We start from the raw sequence: 22,821 nt of genomic DNA on the forward strand, positions 1-22,821 counted from the left end.
GTGAGGCTTAAAAAGTCATAGTATAGTATGGTATAAAAATGTCAAAGTATATCAAGTCATAAAAATGGCAAAAAACGTCATAATATAGAAAGGCATAAAAATGTCATAAAAGTCCTAGGACAGTTAGGCATGAAATGTCGAAAAACATTATAGTATGGCATAAAAATGTCATAGCATAGTAAGGAATAAAAATGGCAAAAAAAAAACAAAAAATATCATAGATTACTAAGGCATAAAATTTAAAAAAAACGTCATAGTATGATAAGGCATAAAAACATCACAGTGTAGTAAGGCATAAAAAAGTCATATGGCATTAAAGTCACCAATTAACCTCATGTGCATGTCTTTGTGCGAGAGTAACTGGAGATGACCCATGCAGGCACAGGGAGAACATACAAACTCCACACGGAAAGTCCCCAGGACCGGGGTTTGAACCCAGAACCTTCTGACTGTGGGACAACATGTCATATTACAATAGGAAGAGAGAGAGAGAGCGATCGCAGTTTTACACACTGGGTTTAGCTTAGTGATGAGAACTGGAGTGGAGATGAGAGTTCACTGTCAGCTGGCGCATCTGTCAGAAGCATGTCCATTCCAGGTAGGATGCGGGACACCAGCAGATGCAGCCACTTCACAAACTTTATTTAGTGAATCCAAACTAGATTTTGATTTTTTAAATAGTAGGCCTATAGGCAAATAGTTAAAAGCAGTAAGCAACAATCACCCAAATTGTTGATAAAGAATAATACAGCCTAATAAATCTCAACAGGGCTGTGCAGTCCAGTGTCTTAGTGTTAAAAAAATATTTAGGCTTCATATATATACATATTTATAACTCCACAGGGCACCTTTTATGAGTATACCACACTGCACTTCACTACTCAAATGTGTTTATGAGGCACATAAAACCTTTAATGAAAACAGACTAACAAAGAACAAAAAACTGATGCTGCACTTCTATAGACAAAGGATTGCAGCTATAGGAGGATGAAAGAAAAGATTAAATGTATGATGAAAGGCGTCTTCACTTGAGACTGATTCAAAATTAAAACATTTAGTGATGAAATCTTTAGCTCGTTTCCCTTATTCAGAAGATTAGGATTAAATAATTGGAATAGAATTATTAATGATTTCTGTGTAATCTTGTTTATATGATACGTACAAAACTTTTAGCCACATATAATGGTCTTTTTCAACCAGCTTGACTCTTTCAACTCAGCACTATAGAAGATGTTATTCAGAGCACTTTGTTTTGGATTTTGTCCCTGTGACAGTGTCACAACCGTGGAGATAGTCACAAAATTTACCAGGCATGTAGTTGAGATGGATGTGGTCTCACCCAGGAGTATTGAGTACTCCTGTAATAAGTTTTTAGTAATTACTACTGAGTACTTATGGGTCAGAACTCAATATCTTAATCATGTCGAGGCTGGTGTGATCTCATTTCAAGATGGTCTGTTTCCCCCTTCTTCAGGTCTCTGTGCTACCCCAATCTAAGCACCTTCTCGGCTTTATATTTAGCGTACAAAAAGTGGTATCAAACTTCTCATTTAACTATTCAGCAAGAAAGAATACATACATATTTCCCAAACTGATGAACTGTTGCATTTAAGATTTTCATTTAAAGTTCAAGTGAGTTTAAAATAGCTTCTCTAAACATATACCTATTAACATGTCACTTAGTGGCTTCAGTGAAAGAGTAAGAAACCACCAGTACAAACACACAAACAGAAGCAAAACTAGTTTATTACAAGGTGTGGAAATGTAGCTTAGCTTTACATGAATGTGCAGTTAACAGCAGTATACAGCTCTTCATTACAAAGACATTCACTGTTGACCTGTGGCAGACACCGCTGCTGTCTGGATATTTTGAAATATGAAATAACAACTTAAATAAACCTGGAAAAATGTAAACAAAAGGAAATAAAGCTCAGAGGAGGCTACTAAACAAGAAAAAGAGCTCACTTTGCTCGTCCAGAAGGACACTTAAGACTATTCCAGTATGAATGCTTTGAAGCGAAACTGCCTGCATTGCCCTTTATAAACAAGTGTATTTACCGTGAACAGCCATCATGTCCTTGGTCCCAGGCAGGGGAAAAAGAAAAAAAAAAAAGGGTATGGAATTGTAAAAATGAATTTCACTAAGCATGATTATTAAATGCAGTCAAAGCATAAAGGTATTGCAATCACAATGGTTATCAGAGTGACAGCTGGTGGACAATCATTCCTGTTCCTCGTCTCTGTTGTGTTCAGTTACCATTCTTTGGTACAGTACAGTACTGGGAGAGCATGACTCAGTTGAGTGTTTTGTTGTTGATCTGCTCTGTTCACGTTACAGTTATTCCATTTACCATCCTGACAAATTAAGACCTAATTAAAGGAGACGGGGACATGGAGCCAGTTCAGACAGTTATTTTTTTCACAAAAATTTCCTGGTTCAAATTGTTTTTGTTCCTTCTCCAACTGACTTGGTCCCACCTCTAAATTAAAATGAGGACAGCTGCTGTGAATATACAGGAAAAACTGATGACAGCCTATATTCATAATTGTATTTTGACTGTCTGATGAACTGGCTCCATGGAGTAACTGCTATACCTGAGAAATACTTTTTTTTTTTTAATGTCTTCTTTCTTTGCTGCTACTGTGATGGATCCACACAGTGGAAACACTTCTTTCTTCAAAGACACTCCAGTATTGGAACATGACGTGGCTCACTTACCCCGCTGCACCCCTCCTACTATCCTACATCTACTCCTCCCTCATCTCATCACAATTCACAGTCTATGTGGGTTGACCCATTTGTAAGTGCCTTCATAGCGAAATCCAACTCTCTTTGCAAGGTCGTCCGCTTCTGTTGGGCCACGGCTGAAAGAAAAGAAACAATAACATTCAACTCTACTGAATTCCTCATCTAGTTAAAGGCATAGTGAACAACATTTCCTACCTTCCATATTTGTATGGAATAGGCTTCGGCTTCTCTCCGTCTATCTGATGAAGGAGGGGCGTGAAGATCCTCCAAGCTTCCCGTAGTTCATCACTGCAGAGACAAACAATTTAATATTTAGTGAAGGTAAAAAAAAACCAAAAAGACAAAGCTATGCTTGTCATGCCGAGGCAGAGAAACAATGCACCATGGCGCTATCTAGTGTTCAGAACTGTGACCTCACATGAAGCACTTGCAACATGTCATTACAAAAGACAGGTTTAGTTTCCAGGTAGTAAGATGAGACAAGAGTAGTGGGAAAACAAAGACAGACCTGCGGACAAAGTGCATCTGACTCCCACAGAAGACATCCAGGATGAGCCGCTCGTAAGCGTCTGGAAGCTTCACATCCTGAAAACAAGACATGAGTTTTAATTCTCTACTTTTTCAATTAGAAAAACACAGTAGATAGATTGTTAGCATTCTTTGTGCTGTTATTTTAAATCAGTAGCTGTAGTTAGGGTCTTCTTTAGAGCTGACATGACCAGTCAACAGACAATCCATTAATTATGAATTGTTTGTCTAGCGTCAAGCGTAATTGGCAACTATATTACTGACTCCAGCTCCACCGATGTGAGGATTTATAGCTTTTCTTTGTTGTATATGATAGTAAGCTGAATATCTTTCGCTTTTGGACTGATGGATGGACTGACTGGATAAAAACAATCTGAATACATCAAATAGCTCTGGGAAATTATTCTGGGCATTTTTCATTATTTTCCAAAATTATTTATAGCAAACGATCAATTGAGAAAATAACTGAGATTAATTGATAATAAAATAATTGTTAGTTGCAGCCCTACTTTCCTTTTCATTTTCAGTATGTTCATAGAGTACATAACGCATAAATAAATCAATCTGAACCTGCCTTGTATCTGCTCTTGTAGGTGAGGTCCAGCTCAGTTTCCTCAGGACTGAAGTAAACGCCAGGTTTCTTGCTCATCATCTTGGCGTACACGGCCTCGTTAGGCTGCACACGCACCACCAGTTCATTCCTGCGACACTGCTTTCCAAAAATGTCTCCTGGCACATCTGTGAACTGCAGCCGTACCTCAGCTTTCCTCTCATTCAGAGCTTTTCCACAGCGAAGGATGAAAGGAACGCCTGAGGAGGAGGAATTTCATGCAGTTATTTGTTATATACATATTTACTTTGTGAAGAGTCTTGTAAAGGGTTTTCTTTGATGTTTACCATCCCAGCGTTCATTGTGCACATAGAGCACAGCGGTGGCGAAGGTGGCCTGCGTTGATCCTTTAGGAACTGTGTTATCATCAAGGTAACCCAGTTTGGCGTCTCCCTCAGCTTCTGGATCCCCGACATACTGACCCAGCACCACATCTGACAAGGACACTGGAGTGATGCACTTCAGCACCTTCACCTACAAGAGAGAGTATATAGTGAGAGAACAAATGCTGTCTATTTTTTCCACATATACTGTAAACTCTCATATAAAAGCCAGTATTGAAATAATTGCATTTACTGGGGAAGAGGGGAAATTAAAATAAAGGCCTATCCTGTCCCCATCCTGGTTCTCTCTGACACTGAGGTTAATAAAGGCTTTGGCTACTATTTAAGAATTTACAGTAAACTCTAATATACTGTATATCTCCATATCTGTCATGTTGGGTGTGGTGTTGAGTGTTTTTGGTCTTTGAGAGATGGTTTTGTACCTTTTCATCCCTGACATCATCAGAGCTGGTGGAAGCTGGTTTCTCCATGGCAACCAGGCAGAGCATCTGGAGCAAGTGGTTCTGCATGACATCACTAATCATGACAAGGGGAACAGGTGGTCACACAAAAGACAGAAAGGAGAATATGATGGATGTGATCATGTTAATTTACACTATAACTGATCATGTGTTGCTACTAACTTTCTGTATGTACTGTTCAAACAACACTGTCAAACCCATGCATCATCAACAGGGCAGTAAGTTACTAATGATTATTCAGCTTTCATAGGTAACACTTTAATTTAACCCCCAATTTAACATTTATAAACACTTAATAGTTTCTAATACACTGTGGTATAATATGAAAGTTTAATACTACATAATAAAGACAAACTTTAGGGATTTTTTCCCCTCACCGGATGATGCCAAAATCATCAAAGTAGCCTCCTCGTCCTTGAGTGCCAAATGGTTCTTTAAAGGTGAGGACAACACAGGCCACATTGTCCCTGTTCCAGATTGGTCCAAAGATTCGGTTCCCAAACCTGCAACAAACATCACATAATCATTCTCTGCTCAGCAGCATGCAGCGCATAAGACAGCTGTTCATGACAACATGCATAAACATTTATCTTCCCCTTTGTTCGTTCCTAGAGGCCAGTTTCTATTTACTTTGTGTAATATTCATAGGGGGTTTTCAAACCCAAACCAGATGAAGCTGAAGTGTTGCATAATTAAAGTTACCTTAACTCAACAGCAGATCATTGTTTTAGGTTGAAATAAAAAAAACATCTCCACACAAAAAAAATCACAACACACAGGGAGAAATACCAACAATGCTAAGATGAAAGATGTGCTGGTAGTACTGTGTTTTAAGCTTTATTTATCAGGATGCCATGGGCTCTTAGTTAGAAATCCTTTTATTTATTTTTTTTACAATAATGACTTCCCAAGAAATATAAAAACCCAAATGACTACATCCGGCCCCACCTCTGCACTTAAAAAATAAAAGGTGGATTTGGATATTTCTGTTTTAAATTTTTTATAAATTTGCCAAAAAATTTTAAATTCTGTTTCCACTTTGTCATTTGGGGTATTGAGTGTAGCTTGATGATGATGTATGATGTATACACAAAGCTACAACATAACAAAATGTGAAAAAAGCGAAGGGGACTGAATACTGTATACTCTGTAGTACTCCCTTTGATCCAGAGAAGAGAGTGCATTGACATATGGTATGGTAACTTTGGTCCTATATTACTGCAAAACTGGACAGGAAAAGAATATGTGGGTGTGAAATAATTGTATGCACTCTCATTTGAATACTTGATTGAATAACAGCGGTTAAAAAAATTGATTGTACTTTCCAACACCACACTCTCCAAATAATGAACTTGTTTTCTGTGTAATACAGTATATTCTTCCATATTTCTGGTGGTGTAGTTAAATTTAGCTCAATCTGATATACAGTATTTAACCCAGTACATTTTTTACATTTCACTCTATTGGATGTTCTTAATATATATGCCATTAGTGGGTGAGATTTAGTTTGTTTTATTGGCCCCATTTTTAAATAATTATTTGGTAATAATTATTGTCAAAAATAGATTATAAAATGTTATAATTTCAGGTGAGGCTCTGAAATTACAGTCTCAGAGAGAGACTTAACCAGCAAACTTTATTCCATTTACAGAATTTACAGAATACAGAATAATCATAATATTTAAAGGCTTATATGATAAATAAGAGCAGAAAAAAGAAAAGCAACTTTATCTGAAGACAGTTCTCTTACCTCAGCACCATGAGGTTCTGCACCATTTCTTTGCCCAGATAGTGATCTATACGGTAGATCTGTTCTTCAGTGAAGAGGGAGGAGAGGTGAGTGGACAGCTCTTCAGAGCTCTGGAGGTCACGTCCAAATGGCTTCTCTACAATCACCCTGTTCCAGCCTCTACACAACATACAGGCACAACCACAGACAAAAGAAAATCAACATCTCAAATCCTGCCCACTCTGCTTGATGCTGTGCTCTTCTTCCCATACTCATCACAACAATGACATATTAATGGGACACAACTGGGGTTAAACTGTACATGCAAAAAAAAAAAAAATGGCTTAACAGTACACCAGTGGACATCACTGAAGCTTTAGAGATTGAGTTCTAACAGGACAGTGGACAATTTACAAACAGAAACTTGCAAAACAATGAGTAAACAGTGTAACACAGCAACAGTAAGAGAATTGTGTGCACTAACTTTGTGCTCATACAGTGGTGTTTGATGTTCTTGGTAACATCGTGATAGACGCTGGGTGGCAGGGCTAGGTAGAAGAGACGGTTTGCCTCGGGTCCTCCGGGCAGAGACAGGATGTGTGTGTTCAGTTTGGAGAAGGAACCCTCATCAGCATATCTCCCACTGATATACGTGTTCCTGCTGAAGAAGGCCGCCAGCCGCTCCGCTTCTGTATCCAGCACCTGGGCCACAGGTTGAGAACATTTATGCATGCATGGAATTAACTACGGTCTTTTAAAATGCAAACTTAATATATACTGTATATATATAGATATATTTATTTATTAAGTTTAAATATATGTACATACATACAGAAAGATGTTTTACCTTCAGGTACGGCATGCAAGAAGTTCTGATAACATCTACTGTCAAGTCAGAGCGAGCAAAGCCCACAAAATATGTCTGCTCAGGGAGGAGGCCATCTCTGTACAACCACCTGGGAGAGAAAAGAGGAATATAAGGTTCATTACACTCGACTTCAAAGGCTCCACCCCAGATTAGAGTAGTATCTTTCATCAGCCTCTGCTATTTTATCCATGTAAAAGCCTTTCAGTGTGGTCAGAGGTTCACTCACCAAAGAGTTGGGTAGATTTTCTTCTTAGCTAGGTCCCCCTACAGGTGGAGACAAACAATGAGAAATAATATTTCACTTTAAAAAATATAGGTTATCTACAATATCATTGACAACTGATACAGTGTTTAAGTTACTGTGCTGCTTATTTAATTAGTGCGCTATGTCATGATTATTTTCCACTGCACTAAAGTCGCAGGATGCTGCAGTACTGCAGGTCACACTGTGTAGCAACAGGTATGTAGGCTGCTTTAGCTTAGTGCGCAACTTTTGTAATCCTACTGGATGCGAGTGCCAAACACCAACCGACAGCTTGGAGACAAAAGACTGTCCTGTTGCTTACCGCAGTAATGCTGAAGAACCTGTTGCTTTAGTGCCCTTACAACAGCACGTATCAGTCACCTTTAAATACTGTTCAACAAGTCTCACAAGACAAGGAAATTATTGTACAGTACATTGCACTGTATAAAGGCTGTGCATGCTAGTGTCAGACAGTGACAGAAGGCACTCAGAAATCCATCAATAAAAGTTTGAATTGTGCCATGTACCAAGACATTAGAAGTCAATTTAATTAAAATTAATTCCCATGGCAGTATACTGTTGGCCTAAATCACATACTGACATCTCTGTTTAAAACACTATTCCTCAGCAGGGACTTCCTCAATTTGTAACCCTGCTACTTTGTTTAAGATTATGTGTTACTGTAGACAACTGTAGACAAGAGGAACTGAACATTTCTGTTGTCACTCATTGGAACTGATCTGGTATGCACAATATCCTGCAACATAAACAACTAACTTGCTACACTCAGTCACACCTCTCATTTCATCAACAGCAATAACTGTTGATTTAGTAGCAGTGAGCAAATGTTTGAAAATGTGGTGTGACTATATACATTCACTTAGGAATAAACATAAAAGGTCTATTAGGATATAAAATTAAAAACGAGTAGCCCGTACACTAATTTAAACAGCTGCAGCATCAAACAAATGCATAAAACAAACAGCTGCACACAGCCCAGCCCAGCTCTTCCCCTGACCTGCCTGTGTATCACACTGAAAGAAAAATGCTGACACTGAGTGACACTGCAAAAATCAGCAGCAGCGCCACTCTCTGCTCCCAACAGCAAACAGTCCAAGAGAAACAAGGACAGAGCAAATGAATTACCAGATAAAAGTGTAGCCTGGCTAGATGTTCAAGATAAGCTCAACCAAAACCATCTTTTCGCATGTGATTGCAACAGTTTTAAAATTTTAAATGGTTTTAAAATGGTTCTCTTGAATGATTTTGCAGAAATTGTGTCTTGTGCAGTGAAAGCAAAACTTCTGCTCAGTTTGGGTGTTAGTTTACACATTCTCACCGATACAACCATGCTTCTGTAAAATTGTGTTAAGTCTTATTTTTAATTATAGAATCAATTTAACAAGAAGAACCCACATTTGGAAACATTAAGACAGACAGAAGGAAATCAACCTAAAAATACCAGAATGCCTGAACTGGTTTTAGTTCTTACAGTATGAGGAAATAGGAAGCGTTGAAAGAAAACACAAACTTAACTACTGAGAACTGTACTAGTTTATGTTCAAATCAGATATTGCCAAATTTAAATCAAAAAATTCATTTTATGACATTCTGTCTTATTCACACAAAGTCTGCATGATACAGCAAACAATCCAGATGAAACATGCTTATGGTAAGCAAAGTAAGGAATTAAAATCTTTACATGATTACTGGTTTTGTTTTCTGGTTTAGTTTTTTGAGCACTGGTTTTGATGATTTTTACTAAACTATGAGTTTACCAGTTAGAGATACTAAATACTATTGAAATGATAAGCAAAGAGGAACCTTGAGGTATTCTATGTCTCAATTCCAGGCTTTTGAAAGCTCAGATAACTTGTTCTGCTTGTTTGTAGAAGCTCAGTGAAATCAGTTTCAACATTTCCTTAATCAGACCATGTGCAATTATTGCAGTATTTTTTAAAGATTTCAACACACTCTCTTTGAAATTTTGGGCAAAAAGAATCTTGCCTAACTTGGCTACACTAAATGTTCCTGGCTCTTAATGTTGGCTATGATAGAAAACTACCAGACCATATAGTGCATCGCAGCTTCCTGTGTATGGCTGCATAGCTGCAGACCAGTCAGGTGCGTATGTGCAGTTTAGCTGGGGAAGAGATGGCACCAGGATGCACTATGGGAAAAAGGCAAGCGGTAGTGTGTTGATCTGGGTAATGTTCTCCTGGGAAACCATTTTTTTTTTTTTTTTTTTAAATCACATTAACTTCTGTATGATCAAGATTGCTTTGACTGCCCTCCCCTGCTCTCACCGATGCGCCCATGATGATGAAGATGTGAACGTCAGTCTGACGGAACTCTTCATCTTCATGCAGCTCCTTCCTCAGTTCCCCAAACACCTCGGAGCGAGAGAGGGGGATGCCGCTCATTTTCTCTAAAAAAAAAAAAAAAAAAAAAAAAGATGATAGACAAAAAAATCCAGTTAAAAATGTTCTTTGACATGTTAAACCAACCTTCCAGAAGGAAAACACAGACTGCTACCATACCACAACAGCAATATACTAGTGCCTCAACATACAAATTAGTGTTAAGCTATAACGTAATGGCTAGTGGGTAGACTGATGTGTGTTTGAGAGACTCACAGGTGAGGCAGGAGTCAAGAGTTCAAAATGCAAAGCACTTTTATTTTCTTTGCTTTTCTTTGTAAATTCGTTTTTACAAAGGAAGGCCTGTCTGGTTGGAGCTAGGGCACACACAACACGGCTAGGGTAAAAAAAAAAGAACAAAGGGGAGAAGGTAGCATATATAGTCTATTGTTAAGGTAACGTGATTACACCTGAGAGGTGTGTTGCTCCTCTTGTGCCTGAGGTGTGGTCAGGTGACCTGGTGGGTACCTCTGACAATTATGTAAAACACAACACTGTTCAAAAATTACCTAACATTTGGCTGGTGGAGATATAGTCTTGCATACAACAACAAAAAAAGAAAAAAAGAAAGACAGAAAGAGCAATGTCCTGAAATGTTTCAGCTTCTTAAATACAACTCATGTTTAACTTCTGTTAACAGTCTGTAAAGTTTTAGAGATTTGGATCTATTTTTCCTACTATTTCAGGCAGTGATTGCATTTAAATAGACTAAAGATAAAAGCAACAAGTAGAGCTCATACCTCCCTTTGTTTTGCATAATCTGCCTGTTGAAGGCTTAGTTTGAAGTTTGAATTCATATTTGTCAATGTAATATTATAGTTGTGTACTAATACAGTTTAGGTGATGATGTTCAGATGTGAAAAGGTCTACACTGACACTGACAAAATTCATGCTGACTTGATGTTCACGACAACAACTCGAGTAATTTTGAAGTGTATGCAACAAGATTTTCACACCCTATGAAAATGAACTGAATAGAGCTGAAACAATTTGTTGATTAATCAATTAGAGGATTGACACAAAATGACTCCTCAGAAATTTTGATAATGTTAGTCATTTTTCAAAGCAACATGCATCATTGCATATTTCATATCTTTGGGTTTTGTACTGTTGGTTGAGCAAAACAGGCCTTTTGCCTATGTTACCTCAGAACTACTTTTCACCCCTTTCTGATATTTTAAGCTGATTAATCTTCTATGATGGCAAACTGAATATTTTAGGAATTTAGACAAAACAACATCACACTGGGCTCTGGGAAACTGGGGTTGATATGTTTCACTATTTTCTGACATTTTATTTATGCTTCAGTGATTACTTGAGAAAATAAATCAATAATAAAAAATAATCATTAGTTGCAGCTCAATGGATTAACAGTAGGAAACAAAGCATTTTTAAAAAACAGCATAAATGTCTGAAAATTTGTTTTGTTTGCTGAAATGTAAATGAGCTAAAACAGGCAAACAATCCAAACCACTTTCTTCTTTGCTTCCTCATTCAATGTCTAAAATTCAGAGAAACAGAGGAGCATGTTTGAGAGAACTTTTCTCTTGCTTAGATTTTCTTTGAGTCATTTCAATTGAGCCAAATAAGGAAGTACTTTTTTTTCTTCAATAAATGCACTAATGACTTCATGTTCACTCTTAAGTGAGTCTGTAATCTGCATTGATGATAAAAAAAAATTAAAAAAAATTCTGCCACGTGTCTCTAAAAAGCTCTTTGGAAACTGATGAACATCAATTGTCATGCAAGTTTTGAATGCATACATGGTCGCAACTAATGATTATTTTCATTATAAATTATTATCATGTTCTCACTTACAATGAACAGTCATAGGAATTTGTTTTTGGTACAGAATAGAGAAAAGGCACTCAGTACACATGACACATTACACAATTAAACATTCTCGATCCATTGGTTTATCATTTAGTTTGTTTAAAAAAATTAAAAAAAATCAGTAAACAGTGAGAAAATGCCTATCACGATATTCTAGTCCACAAGCTGACGCCATCTGATGTTGAGTTTTGTCCAACTTTGTCCACACTACAAAAATAAATAATTAACCACTTTGTAAGCAATACTAAAAAGCTGCAAATTCTCCCCTTTGAGAACTTGAAACATTCAAATGTTTGGGATTTTATTTTTAAAAAAAAGTTGCTGTCTTGATGGCCACAACAGCTCCCAGAAATAGCCTGAAACACACACAACAAACTATAATGATATTAGTCAAATCCTCTACCAAATCCCGTATTTAGAGGGCTAAACCTTACTGCAGCACACCGTGATGAAGCTGGGTACTTTCGGCTAACATATCATGATAACACGGGCTGACAGTTCGTTGCTCATGAATTGTCCCTTTATGGCATCGTGGATAGTTAGCTACTAACATCCAGGGGGATTATGCTGCTATTAAAACTGAACTCAACAGCTTTATATCGCCGGCTGTATGCTGTATGTATTGCTGGGCTAATACTAAAACCGCCCTGTCGCGAGCTCTTAGCTTCACAAGCTGTTATGACAACATGACTTGACAGGCAACACACTGCTAGCTTCGAACTGACAAGCTACATCATGCAACCATAAAAAACGGTTAAGTTACACAGATAAAGCGACCGCTGCTACTACTCACAGGTCCGTTAACGAGATGATAACCTGGCAGATAAACCCCAACAGATCCCGGGCGACGGGACAGACTTTAAACACACTCACACAGAGCTACAGACAACAGTCGTGGCTGGTGGTGCGTATGTGCCTAAGTGCTGCCTACTTCCCTGTTGAAGTGACAAAGCAGAACTGAGAGATTTTATTGGTTTGAGAGAAACTCACCAGCGCTCGCTCGAGTTCCCATCACCGTCGTATCAAGTGACGTCACCGACCCTACACGGGGGCGTGGTCTCACCCCCCGCCTCCTCTCTCAACACACATACATACATATACACACAAACACACACAATGGTTCAACTTCAAATGACAATACAGTTGAATCAATACCCCTTAACCGTGTCAACATTGCAAACAGGATTTATTGCATGACTTTTATAGGCTATATTGCATTAGTTTTAAATAGATGTAGGCCTACCTAATAAACAGACAACTGAGTTTAGCTTTAAGGCCTAGTTAAGTTTTTCTCAATTTCTTCATGGCAGCATTATTCCCTGATGTCAGTGGCCTGTCTGGCCTACTCAGATATCTTCCCATGCTCTAACCACAACCATTGCCTAACCCCAATCCTTACACCTAACCCTATACCTAAACATAACTTTATTCCTAACCTAACATGTTATCACTCGAACATTTATTGTTTTACGTTATGAAGACTTGCTTTTTGCCCACAATGACTGTATAAACAGATTGAATGAAAACTGTACAGGGGGTGCAGTTCATTCTTTCCAACAATGTGGATAATAATGAGAAAACAAAACAATATATGGAAAGGAAAAAAAGACACAATTCAAATTTTTTATCTTTATTTTAAAAAAATTACTAAGTTTATCAACAAGAAACATTCTAAAAAAAACTTAGTTTTGGACAACCATGAAGTTAAAATAAATTGATTTTCTATAATCAGTACTCACTTTGTGCAAAATGCCTTTTAAAGTTCAGCCGAAGCTAATATGGGGCTTCAGCAGTCTCAATTTATCAATTCCCTCTTTATGTTAAGACAGACAGTGTTTCCTTTCTGAGTTGCAGAGAAGAGATAGCATCAGAAACAGGGATTTTTGTGCTAAAAAGACTGTAACTTTGACTGAAAGATATCATTTGATTTTCTTTTTTTTTTTGACTCTGCTAAAGCCTCATATTAGCTTCAATTGAACTTTAAAATGCATTTTTGTAACCAAGATTGTGGATTCATTCCCAATCTTGCACTGGAGTTAACATATTGGTAGGATTACACACATACACACATAAATAAAGTTAGATGAGGATCCAGCTTTGACTGAGTCTGGTTGATGTGCATTTCGTCATGATCACCTGTCCTCTTGCCACTGTCAAACACTTGTCTGATGAGGGATTCTTCAGATGGTTTGTCTGAAAACAATAACAACGTAAACTGTATAAGAATCTGACATGATTAAGTCGGTTAGATTTAGAAATTTTAAAACAACCAGGAACAGTATTATAACATGAGTTGCTGCAGAAACGCATGCTGTACCTGTGTGAAGATCCACACTTGCTCAGGTGGTGGTGCAGATACTTTTCCGTTCAATTGACACGGTTCAACAGACACCAGAGATTTTCCAGGATTTGCATGTAAACACATCTCATTGTCAGGGCTGATCCATACTTCATGTTGTGGGGTGTACTCAAAATACTACAAATCACACAGATAAACACTGTATTTAATTTGGGTAAGAATGATCTCATTGCCATCAATTCATTTAAAAGTGTACTCTAACTTCATATGTTGATCTAAAACTGGTTCCCAACCCTCCTGTTACCCCTCATTTCATTTTTAGATTGCTTACTCCTGATGAAAAGCAGATAGTATTGAGTATTTTTTTTTTTACAAGAAAAGAGCAAGAATTAAGGGAAAAAATCAAAAGTTATAAACGCAATTATGTGTGATAGAACACAATTTCTTTTCCCTTTATTCCTTTATGCCCTTTTCCCTTTATTCTGGTGACCCATCAGAATCTTGTGACCTTCAGTTTGGGAACCACTGACCCAACAGAAGTTAATGTACCTGTGTTCCACACGTATTGGTACAGTTGATCTTTTGGACAGACTTCTGTTGCTTTTTTGTCTTCTCCACATCCAGACAGCACTTCAAACCAATGTTTTCCAACTGCAGAAAAAAAAATTCCAGTAACTAGACAGCTAACAGATGCCATTGTTCCAGATTCCTTTTTTAAACACGGTCTGGATCTCCATCTATAATGTACTGTATATGAAATTTTTGTTTTTAAGTTTTAGATAAAATAAGAGAGTATGTTCTATAGTTAAAAATACCAATCAACTTAATCTAACATTAAGCTGAAATAAACTAAAATGATTACATTTCACACTGGCTCTCTGTGACACGTAATTATTGGGACAGACTTATTTCTTAAAGCAAATAATATTTGGCAGGTAAACTGACAAACAAACTATTATGTTATGCCTGTTCTTGATTATGGTAATATTGTGCATATGCAAGCCTCATGGTGTGCTACACCTTATCACAGGTGACAAATTCCTCAGTCACTCTTGCATCTTATATTGTCTGGCTTAACTGACAGAGGGAAAATGCAGTGTATTTTATTCAAGGCTCTACTGCAAAAACCTATGTCTCAAAAATGATAGCACACTTGTGTGTTCTAGAAATACAAACTGTAGAGAGATGATCAACTAATGAGAGATAATGAAATGCTGATAAAGTAGCTCACCCTTCCATATATGTCAGGGACATAGGCCTCTGGGTAAATGTTCTTCAAGTACCAAGAGAAGTCCCTGCACTTTAATCTCTCCCTGAGTTTATGACGTTCAGTGACATCTCCAAATGAATTCTGAAGAACAAAATCACAAAAGAAAGACAACATTGTGGGGATGCATGCATTTAAAGATCATATACTGTATATGATGTGGTTGTGCATTTGTGCTAACCTCTTTATAAATCAAAGCAGCCATTCTGTTTGCACGATAGAAGACCCATTTGTACTCATCCAGCCAGACCTCAGCCAGGCGGACCAGGTTGCGGATTATTATAGAGGAGCTATTGGGGAATTTGTGGGGGCTCTCTCTGCGGAAAATGTGTCCTACAACAGAACAAGGAATAATCTCCAGCTGACCTCCACATTGCCAGACCTACATTGGAGAGGACACACAGCACAAGGTCAGAAGTGGACAACACTTTGTAAAGCATATAGACACAGGTGACAAATTGAAGGAGAGACAATCCTTAAGTGTTTTAGTAAGGTAAGCCACCAGAGCAGCTTCATTGCTCCTTGTCATTTATTCAACTAGTCTCTAAACTTTACTGGTGGGATGAACACCATTCATCCAAAAGATATTCCCTCATTTGACATTTTGACAATGGTGGTGGAGAGCGTTGTCTAACACTCCGGTCCAAAATCTCCCATAGGAGTTCAATGTGGTTGAGATGTGGTGAATGAGAAGGCCAGGCTTATGATTCACATCGTTTTCATACTCATCAAACCATTCAGTGACCCCTCGTGCCATGTGGATGGGGGCATTGTTATCTTGTTTCTCCCCTAATTTCTCAGATTTTTCCTTTAATTTATCACTCATCTATATATATTGAAAAACACTTCTTACCCTGAAGGACATCTCCAAATTCTCACCTCCCCAGAACTCCATCTGGTCATCGTAAGTCCCCATATGCTCAAAGTATGATTTAGATACAGAGAAGATGCCACCAGCAAAGGTAGGTGTTCTACAAAATCAGGCAAATCACTCACTGTCAATGACCATTAATAATTCAATTTAAATGAACAGTTTGGGAACTCTTATTTGCTCACATTAACATGCTAAACATGTAGCTGGAGCCAGCTACTCAGTCACTCAGCTTTTAGCTTAACTTAACCAATTTTTTTTTAAATCTTCCTACCAGCACCTTTAAAGCTCAGTAACAAATGATATCTTATTTGTTCAATCCGTAAAACAGTGAATTATCATTTTTAGACTTTAGATTTCCATCCAGGCTGGCTATCCCTGTTTGCTTCAAGTGCCAACTGGTTGCTTGCTCCATCTTTATATTAATCATACAGACAACAGAGTGGTAACTATCTTCTCATCTCAGGAAAAAAGAGTAAATAAACGTATTTATACCAAACTATTACTGTAAATTAGCTGACTGCCTGTCAGCTAGCAGGATATCTCAAAACCTTGTCAGCAGATTTCAGGGGAAATTTGCTAAAGTGCTATAGGCCTTGAATGAACCGGTTAAACTTTGGTCTGAATGGAGCCACCACATATATATTTGAACACCACTTTATGTTTTGGCTCATAACACCTGAACTGTGAAGCACCAAGACCTGTTCCCCCTAGGATACACAGCCCATATTGATAGATTTGTCTCAAACCATCAAGACAAATCTATCAATATGGGCTGTGTCATTAAGTGTCCAAGCACAGTTTTGCAGTTTTTTTCATCACCACTTCTCATTTCTTTCACTCAACACTGAACTGGGTGCATAGCATATTTGGGTGTCCTTAAATCCAGCTCCAAGCAATCCCACAGAATTTGATGTGATTTCATCAACAATGGTGCCACACCTTTACATGTGCTATTTGAATAACCATAAATCGGGGGTCATGAGTCTGACTCACTTTGCATAGTTCATTCTCGTACACAGTCATAATATTTCTGCTCATGACAATATCATCCAAATGTCATGTTGGCTATCAGCCAGTTCAAATGATTGTCAATCTCTATGTGTATCTGAGGAAGATCTGAATACTATCATAAAAGATGATTGCTTTTCCAGTTATATATAGCATGTGTGCATGTGTCAGTATACTTTTATGTACCTGATGGGATGTGTCTCATTCTTCCTTCGGATCTTCTCTGCTTCGGGGATGGGCTCCCATCCAAACGTGAGCCTCCAGTCAAAATTCCCTCGCATGTAATGATGCAGTTCAGGGCGTGGCTTACTGAATTTTAGATTATCTCTGTCAATGCTGGCAATTTTTGGGCTCACCACAGCAGTAGGCTGCTCCGCTATCCGAGCTAGAAGAGGCTCCAGCCATCCATTGAAGCATTCACCTATGAAGAGATATTTATCTGTTACTCAGTAAAAACAATTATCGCAGTCAGGGGTGTAACTAGGAAGTTGTTGGTTGAATGTGGAGACTCTAGGGCACCCTATAGTTTTCACTTGCCCCCTCTCTATCATTTACTTCTACTAAATGCCTAACCTTTAGGAAAAACAGATAAACATTTTTCTTGCTTGTTTCCATTTATCATAGATGATAAAATACATGCTGTACAACTTATACAGTATTTGAGGAACATTCACGATGCTGCTCTGTGATGTTTTTCTCCTTGCAGACTACCAACTGAACCCTGCATGAAAATGTTAGGATATACATACAGTGAGAATCCAGGAAGGTGAGGACCTCTCCTTGTGCAGCCTGCGCCCCCAGCAGTCTGGCTGTGACCAAGCCTTTCCTCTCTTTCTGTCGTAACACACGTACTATCTTCAGCTGCTCCACATATTCATCGAGGCGAGTCTTCAGGGAATCTAAAGACAGAGGACTCGACAACTGTGTGACTGTGTGATGCTGATGGATAAAATAACCCATATAGCTCTCTTTCCACATTTGGATAAATAGCATTTCATATTTGACTACTATTGTTTTCCACAGCTGTTGCAATGGCATTGACCACAGAAGGAGAGGCAAGCAGAGTCTGCAGCAAAGAGATAGCTTCAGTATGAGCTGCACTGTTGACCACCACAATGCATCTTGCCTCCACTTGTGTCATTACTCTTCACTCCTCTTCTTTCATGTTTATTGGTGGTTGGTGTGCCATCTAGTGGTAGCAACCTCCAGCCCTCCGGATACATGCATACTCAAGCACACACATACATACATAGTTATGCACACATACACAAACATACTCAAGTACACACATATATACATACTCATATACACAGATACTTACATGAGTTTATATACATTATCATACTTGAAGTGCCAACATACATACATAGTCATACACACTCATATACCCTCATACTCCTACATGCATATTCTCTGTATGCATGTATGTATGTAAATGCATAACTGTATTTGTGTATATGCATGATAGTATGCATGTATGTGCCAGTGCTTAGTACTGGTTATATCTTTGTGCAAGTGAAGTATTCAGTTTTGGCCCATAGGCGGCTTTTCATATTAATGGAATGACTATTATCTTAGATATTCATGGAAATAAAGTAAGATTATTTACATTTGTTAAAGTTGCTTTTACAGTACACTTTACACTATGAGTGACCTCTTTCAGATACAAGTAGTCATGTGATCCATTGTAAATACTGATAGCTTTAAGTTTAAATGAGTGAAAATATTGTGATAATGTTTTTCACAAATTCATGGCAGTAGTGGAAGGTAACTACTTCACCATATTTAAATACAAATACATTTGAGGTACCTGTAAATTACTGAGTATTTGAAGATTCTCAGTCATCCAGCTCACGGTATCTGTTGAGCTACTGGTTACATGAGTACTTTGCTTCAGTGGGGTATTGTAGGAAAAATATTCTACTATTTATTCATTACATTTTACATTTAAGAACAAGTTTAGGCTAGATAGCCCACTATAACTTTCCAAACTAATATTAGGACACAAAATGGTAAAAATTTGCTTCATCATGGCCAGTGACCAATTAAAATAGTGACTCATTGTTCTTGATTAGTATAATAATATAATATATAAAAGTAACACTCAATGGAGCCATTTTTCTGATTTGAGTACTTTTACTTTTAGCTGATGTTATTTCAGTAACAATATGATACAGCTATTTAAGTAAAGGATGTCAATACTTCCTCCACTGCTGATAGTATGTGTAGGCCCTATGTAGGCCCTATGTAGGCTATATGCAAACCATACGATTTTAAGGATTCAGTATAGATGTATCAGACTATAGGTTTATATCCAGTTTGATTGCATCATCATGACGACTCTTACCGTCTGTGCTGGCATCATCCACCAGTAAGATCTCTGTGAGCAGGGCTGCAGGAGCAGTGTGTAAGATACTGTAGACCGTCCTGAGCAGAGTGGACCAGGCCTCATTATGAAACACTATGATCACACTGGTGGTAGGGAGACCAGGACAACGCCAAAACTTCTGTTCCAGGCAACTGTCAGGGCCAAGCAGGTGTCAGATTTTTAACAAGATGCATATTTTCTAAAGAATTACATGTCAGTGTCAGCAGTTATTGATCCTCAATAAACAGTGATTATATACTCACTCTGTGTGGCGGGTGTCTTTGCCTAGGTCACGATGCAGAGAGATGCGATCACTGGCAAACTGATTGAACTGGTTTTTATCAAAGCCACGCAATTTCTCATTCTGTTCTTCAGGATTCATTAGCTGTAACACAAAGGCTTTCCCATTTGCACCTTGTGCCATAGAATCCTGAAGTGGCCTCTGAAGGTGAGGCTTCAGCTCCTCTTTGGTGTAAAAGCCAGAAGGACAATCGATACCTGAGCGACTCATATTTGCCATAAGTCGTTGTGCTGTTAGCGGGAACGCTCTGTCGTTAATGTTGTAGTATGAATGAAAAATAATGTAAGGTAAAAACAAAAAGCAGAAAAATACAACCATGTTCAGAGGGGTGAGTCCAGGGTAACATATATGCATGGCATACACTGGGAAGGACTGACCTAAAATAAAGCTGAAAAGAGATCACATAAAATATATCATTAAAGAAATAATTAAAAATCTTTAAAATATTGTTACGCTGGCAGCTGCATCCTCTTTAATTGTTTTTTCTTTGTTGTTGTTTTTTTACTGGCTCACATGTCTAATAGTCCTGACACATTAAATTAGACACCATTTTATTTTCTCATCATATAAGCTAGACTTACACATAATGGGCTCTATTTTAACAGCCCAAAGCGCATGGTCTAAAACGCAAGGCGCGCGTGTATTTAAGGTATGTCCATATCCACTTTTGCTGTTTAACCGATGGAAAAACGGTCGCGAGTGTTTTGGGCGAACATGCAAAAAACAGTGCCATCTCCCATCCCCTTTAAAACGCTCGACCTTTGCCACTTTGCTATTACGTGTTTGACACAGAATTCGTGGCGAGTTGATAAAATACTGTGGCTGGCCAGTGAACCCAGTCCCGTCACAGGTAGGCTGTGCGCTCAGGGAGGTAAGCTGAGTGAATTAATGTGCTGCATATATAAATACATTTCCGGTTCATTATGAAACTGTGATGGGACAAAGTTAGTCTCGGTTATATATGGGAAATCCACAAAAACACTCCGCAGGCAGAGTATAGGCGTGTATAAGATAGAGCCCATAGTGTCCATACGCGTATTTTTTTTTTTAAATATACAAAGTAGGAAACTTTATATGTGAACTACCTAGAAAAAATGTAGGCCTATACACAACCCTCTATTAATGTGTACCATAAGTCTACTTACTGCACAGCATATTAACAATCAGAACAGTTGTAGGCTATATATTATACAATGATCAATTCAAAACTTATGTATATGATCTATCAACAAATCCTACAACGTTTGTGTATTTCTGCCGTGCAGGCTTCACAGAACATTAGATAATTCAGTACACCGCGTTTTTACATAAGTCTGTAGCCTATAAGTGGCAATATTAATGTAAGACATTGTTTAGATTACAGTGTTTTGAAAATGTAGCCTATACATTTAATAAAGTTTACCATTTACAACAATATTTGGAGAGAAATGCATGATAATCACTTGATAAACAAGAAAAAAAAACCAATTGCCATAACATGCCTATAGTTCTGAGTCAGACATTAAAGGACAAACTTTTATTCTATTCTTCTAATCTATTGAATCGGTACTTACTATACTTTTGCTACAGGACATGAAAAAATTCCTCCACCTGTGTTCTCCTTTTGTATATGGCACGGAGTTTTTGTCTCTCTCTCTGTTAGTCTTTCAGAAGGAGAATCTGCCTTGTTGTTGTTCGCCCTTTCAAACAAGTCAGCAGGAGGAGTGACTGCACAAACCGGTCCAATAGACAACTGCAATAAACCTGCCAGACCGCATCACACACATCATATTAAATATGCACCGTAGAATTCAAAGAGGCAGGTGAGTGACGTTAGTGGTTGAGTCTGGAATCACTCTCTACTCCCTCAATAGTCCACTATATAGCCTAGTGAGTTTGCCATTTTATAGTGATGTACGAATGTATAGTGAGAATTATTATACCCTATATAGTGGATTCATAGTATCCTAGAATGCATCGTGAAAAGTAGTGTACAACCAATGGTCACTAACCAAACAATACATCTACCATAATGCATTGCGCTCGCGCTGAAAGCCAGAAAGTGTCAGAAAGTGTTTTCTCATTTTACCGTTATAAGCATCTACATTGAACTCCATGGAAAGAGAGGAGGGAGTGGTGAATGAGTGAGTGATTTTAGACGCAACCGTGAGAATGCACAGTCACAAAGGTGAGGAGTCACTGAATAATTGATTCTAGTACTGCTTTCTTTTTTTAACCAATATTTTATATAGTTTTTAAAACAGATAGAGGAATACGGTCTGGAACACTGGACGAGAAAAAAACCCCCATAAGGGCCAGCATGGCAAGATAATGAAGCAATCAATACAGTCTACCAATGGGGGGGGGGGGGGGGGGGGGGGGGGCGCAACAGCATGGGACCTTGCATGGACAATTCTTAGTGTTCACAGTTTAGAAATTTCATATGAATCACGGAAAACACAGCTAAAGCAATGAAACAAAATCAATGTCCAGGAAGGAGCATTAGGCATTCAGAGGTGCAGGAGGGACGCCAGGCTACATTGCAACACCCTGTGCATACTAAGTCTGCTGTACAGTCCGGCAGGCAGTTTAGGAAAGGCACCCAAAATCTTTTTTAATAATTACAGTTCTAGTTTGTTTCCAGTCCGTAGTCTGTAACTATGAATTAAGGGTAACCAGTCATCAGCAGCCTATTGCACTCTATGTCCCTGCATAGGGGAGGCCTTATTCCATTCAGAAAACTGCCTGCACATCATTAGTAGATTTTTCAGATCTGCAGGTATGTAATCTAGGAAGGGTGTCCAAACTTTTAAAAATAACTCATCTTTACCCTTCACAACAGCTTCCAACCTTTCATGAGGGAGGATATTAAAGATCTCTCTGTACCAAAGGGTGACACTAGGTGGAAGAGTTTTGATCCAGTTTTGCAGTATACACTT

The 22,821-nt window shown here is 38.2% G+C and overlaps 2 protein-coding genes across 2 annotated transcripts; both read right to left on the reverse strand.

Moving 5' to 3' along the window:
* Window positions 1–1,728: 1,728 nt before the first annotated feature.
* On the reverse strand, window positions 1,729–12,743 carry LOC111217311 (glucose-6-phosphate 1-dehydrogenase). The gene is made up of 13 exons (XM_022739114.1): window positions 12,580–12,743; window positions 9,840–9,961; window positions 7,516–7,553; window positions 7,269–7,377; window positions 6,906–7,123; window positions 6,443–6,601; window positions 5,070–5,195; window positions 4,654–4,747; window positions 4,175–4,361; window positions 3,852–4,087; window positions 3,258–3,334; window positions 2,945–3,037; window positions 1,729–2,865 (listed from the first exon to the last, which is right to left on the reverse strand). The coding sequence occupies exons 2-13, from the start codon at window positions 9,954–9,956 to the stop codon at window positions 2,775–2,777; spliced, it is 1,545 nt and encodes a 514-aa protein (XP_022594835.1). The 5' UTR covers window positions 9,957–9,961; window positions 12,580–12,743; the 3' UTR covers window positions 1,729–2,774.
* Window positions 12,744–13,526: 783 nt separating this feature from the next.
* On the reverse strand, window positions 13,527–20,488 carry LOC111217271 (polypeptide N-acetylgalactosaminyltransferase 6-like). The gene is made up of 11 exons (XM_022739053.1): window positions 20,485–20,488; window positions 19,866–20,133; window positions 19,582–19,754; window positions 17,984–18,133; window positions 17,421–17,655; window positions 16,206–16,323; window positions 15,534–15,734; window positions 15,317–15,436; window positions 14,635–14,736; window positions 14,104–14,262; window positions 13,527–13,979 (listed from the first exon to the last, which is right to left on the reverse strand). Exons 1-11 carry the CDS (start codon window positions 20,486–20,488, stop codon window positions 13,866–13,868), a joined length of 1,644 nt encoding a protein of 547 aa, XP_022594774.1. The 3' UTR covers window positions 13,527–13,865.
* Window positions 20,489–22,821: the final 2,333 nt, after the last annotated feature.

Source organism: Seriola dumerili, unplaced genomic scaffold (genome assembly GCF_002260705.1).
Source record: "Seriola dumerili isolate Sdu_G_001 unplaced genomic scaffold, Sdu_1.0 BDQW01000043.1, whole genome shotgun sequence".
Taxonomy (NCBI): Eukaryota; Metazoa; Chordata; class Actinopteri; order Carangiformes; family Carangidae; genus Seriola; species Seriola dumerili.

Excerpts from the sequence above, each read along its gene's own strand:
- LOC111217271 (XM_022739053.1), bottom strand. Across the intron at positions 14,263-14,634 it reads CCAATACGTGTGGAACACAG|TATTTTGAGTACACCCCACA; the intron begins GTACATTAACTT and ends TGTGATTTGTAG. Across the intron at positions 13,980-14,103 it reads AAGTGTGGATCTTCACACAG|ACAAACCATCTGAAGAATCC; the intron begins GTACAGCATGCG and ends TATTGTTTTCAG.
- LOC111217311 (XM_022739114.1), bottom strand. The coding sequence starts at position 9,956 with ATGAGCGGCATCCCCCTCTCTCGCTCCGAGGTGTTTGGGGAACTGAGG. Across the intron at positions 7,554-9,839 it reads TCATCATCATGGGCGCATCG|GGGGACCTAGCTAAGAAGAA; the intron begins GTGAGAGCAGGG and ends CTCCACCTGTAG. Across the intron at positions 4,362-4,653 it reads ATGATGTCAGGGATGAAAAG|GTGAAGGTGCTGAAGTGCAT; the intron begins GTACAAAACCAT and ends TCTCTCTTGTAG.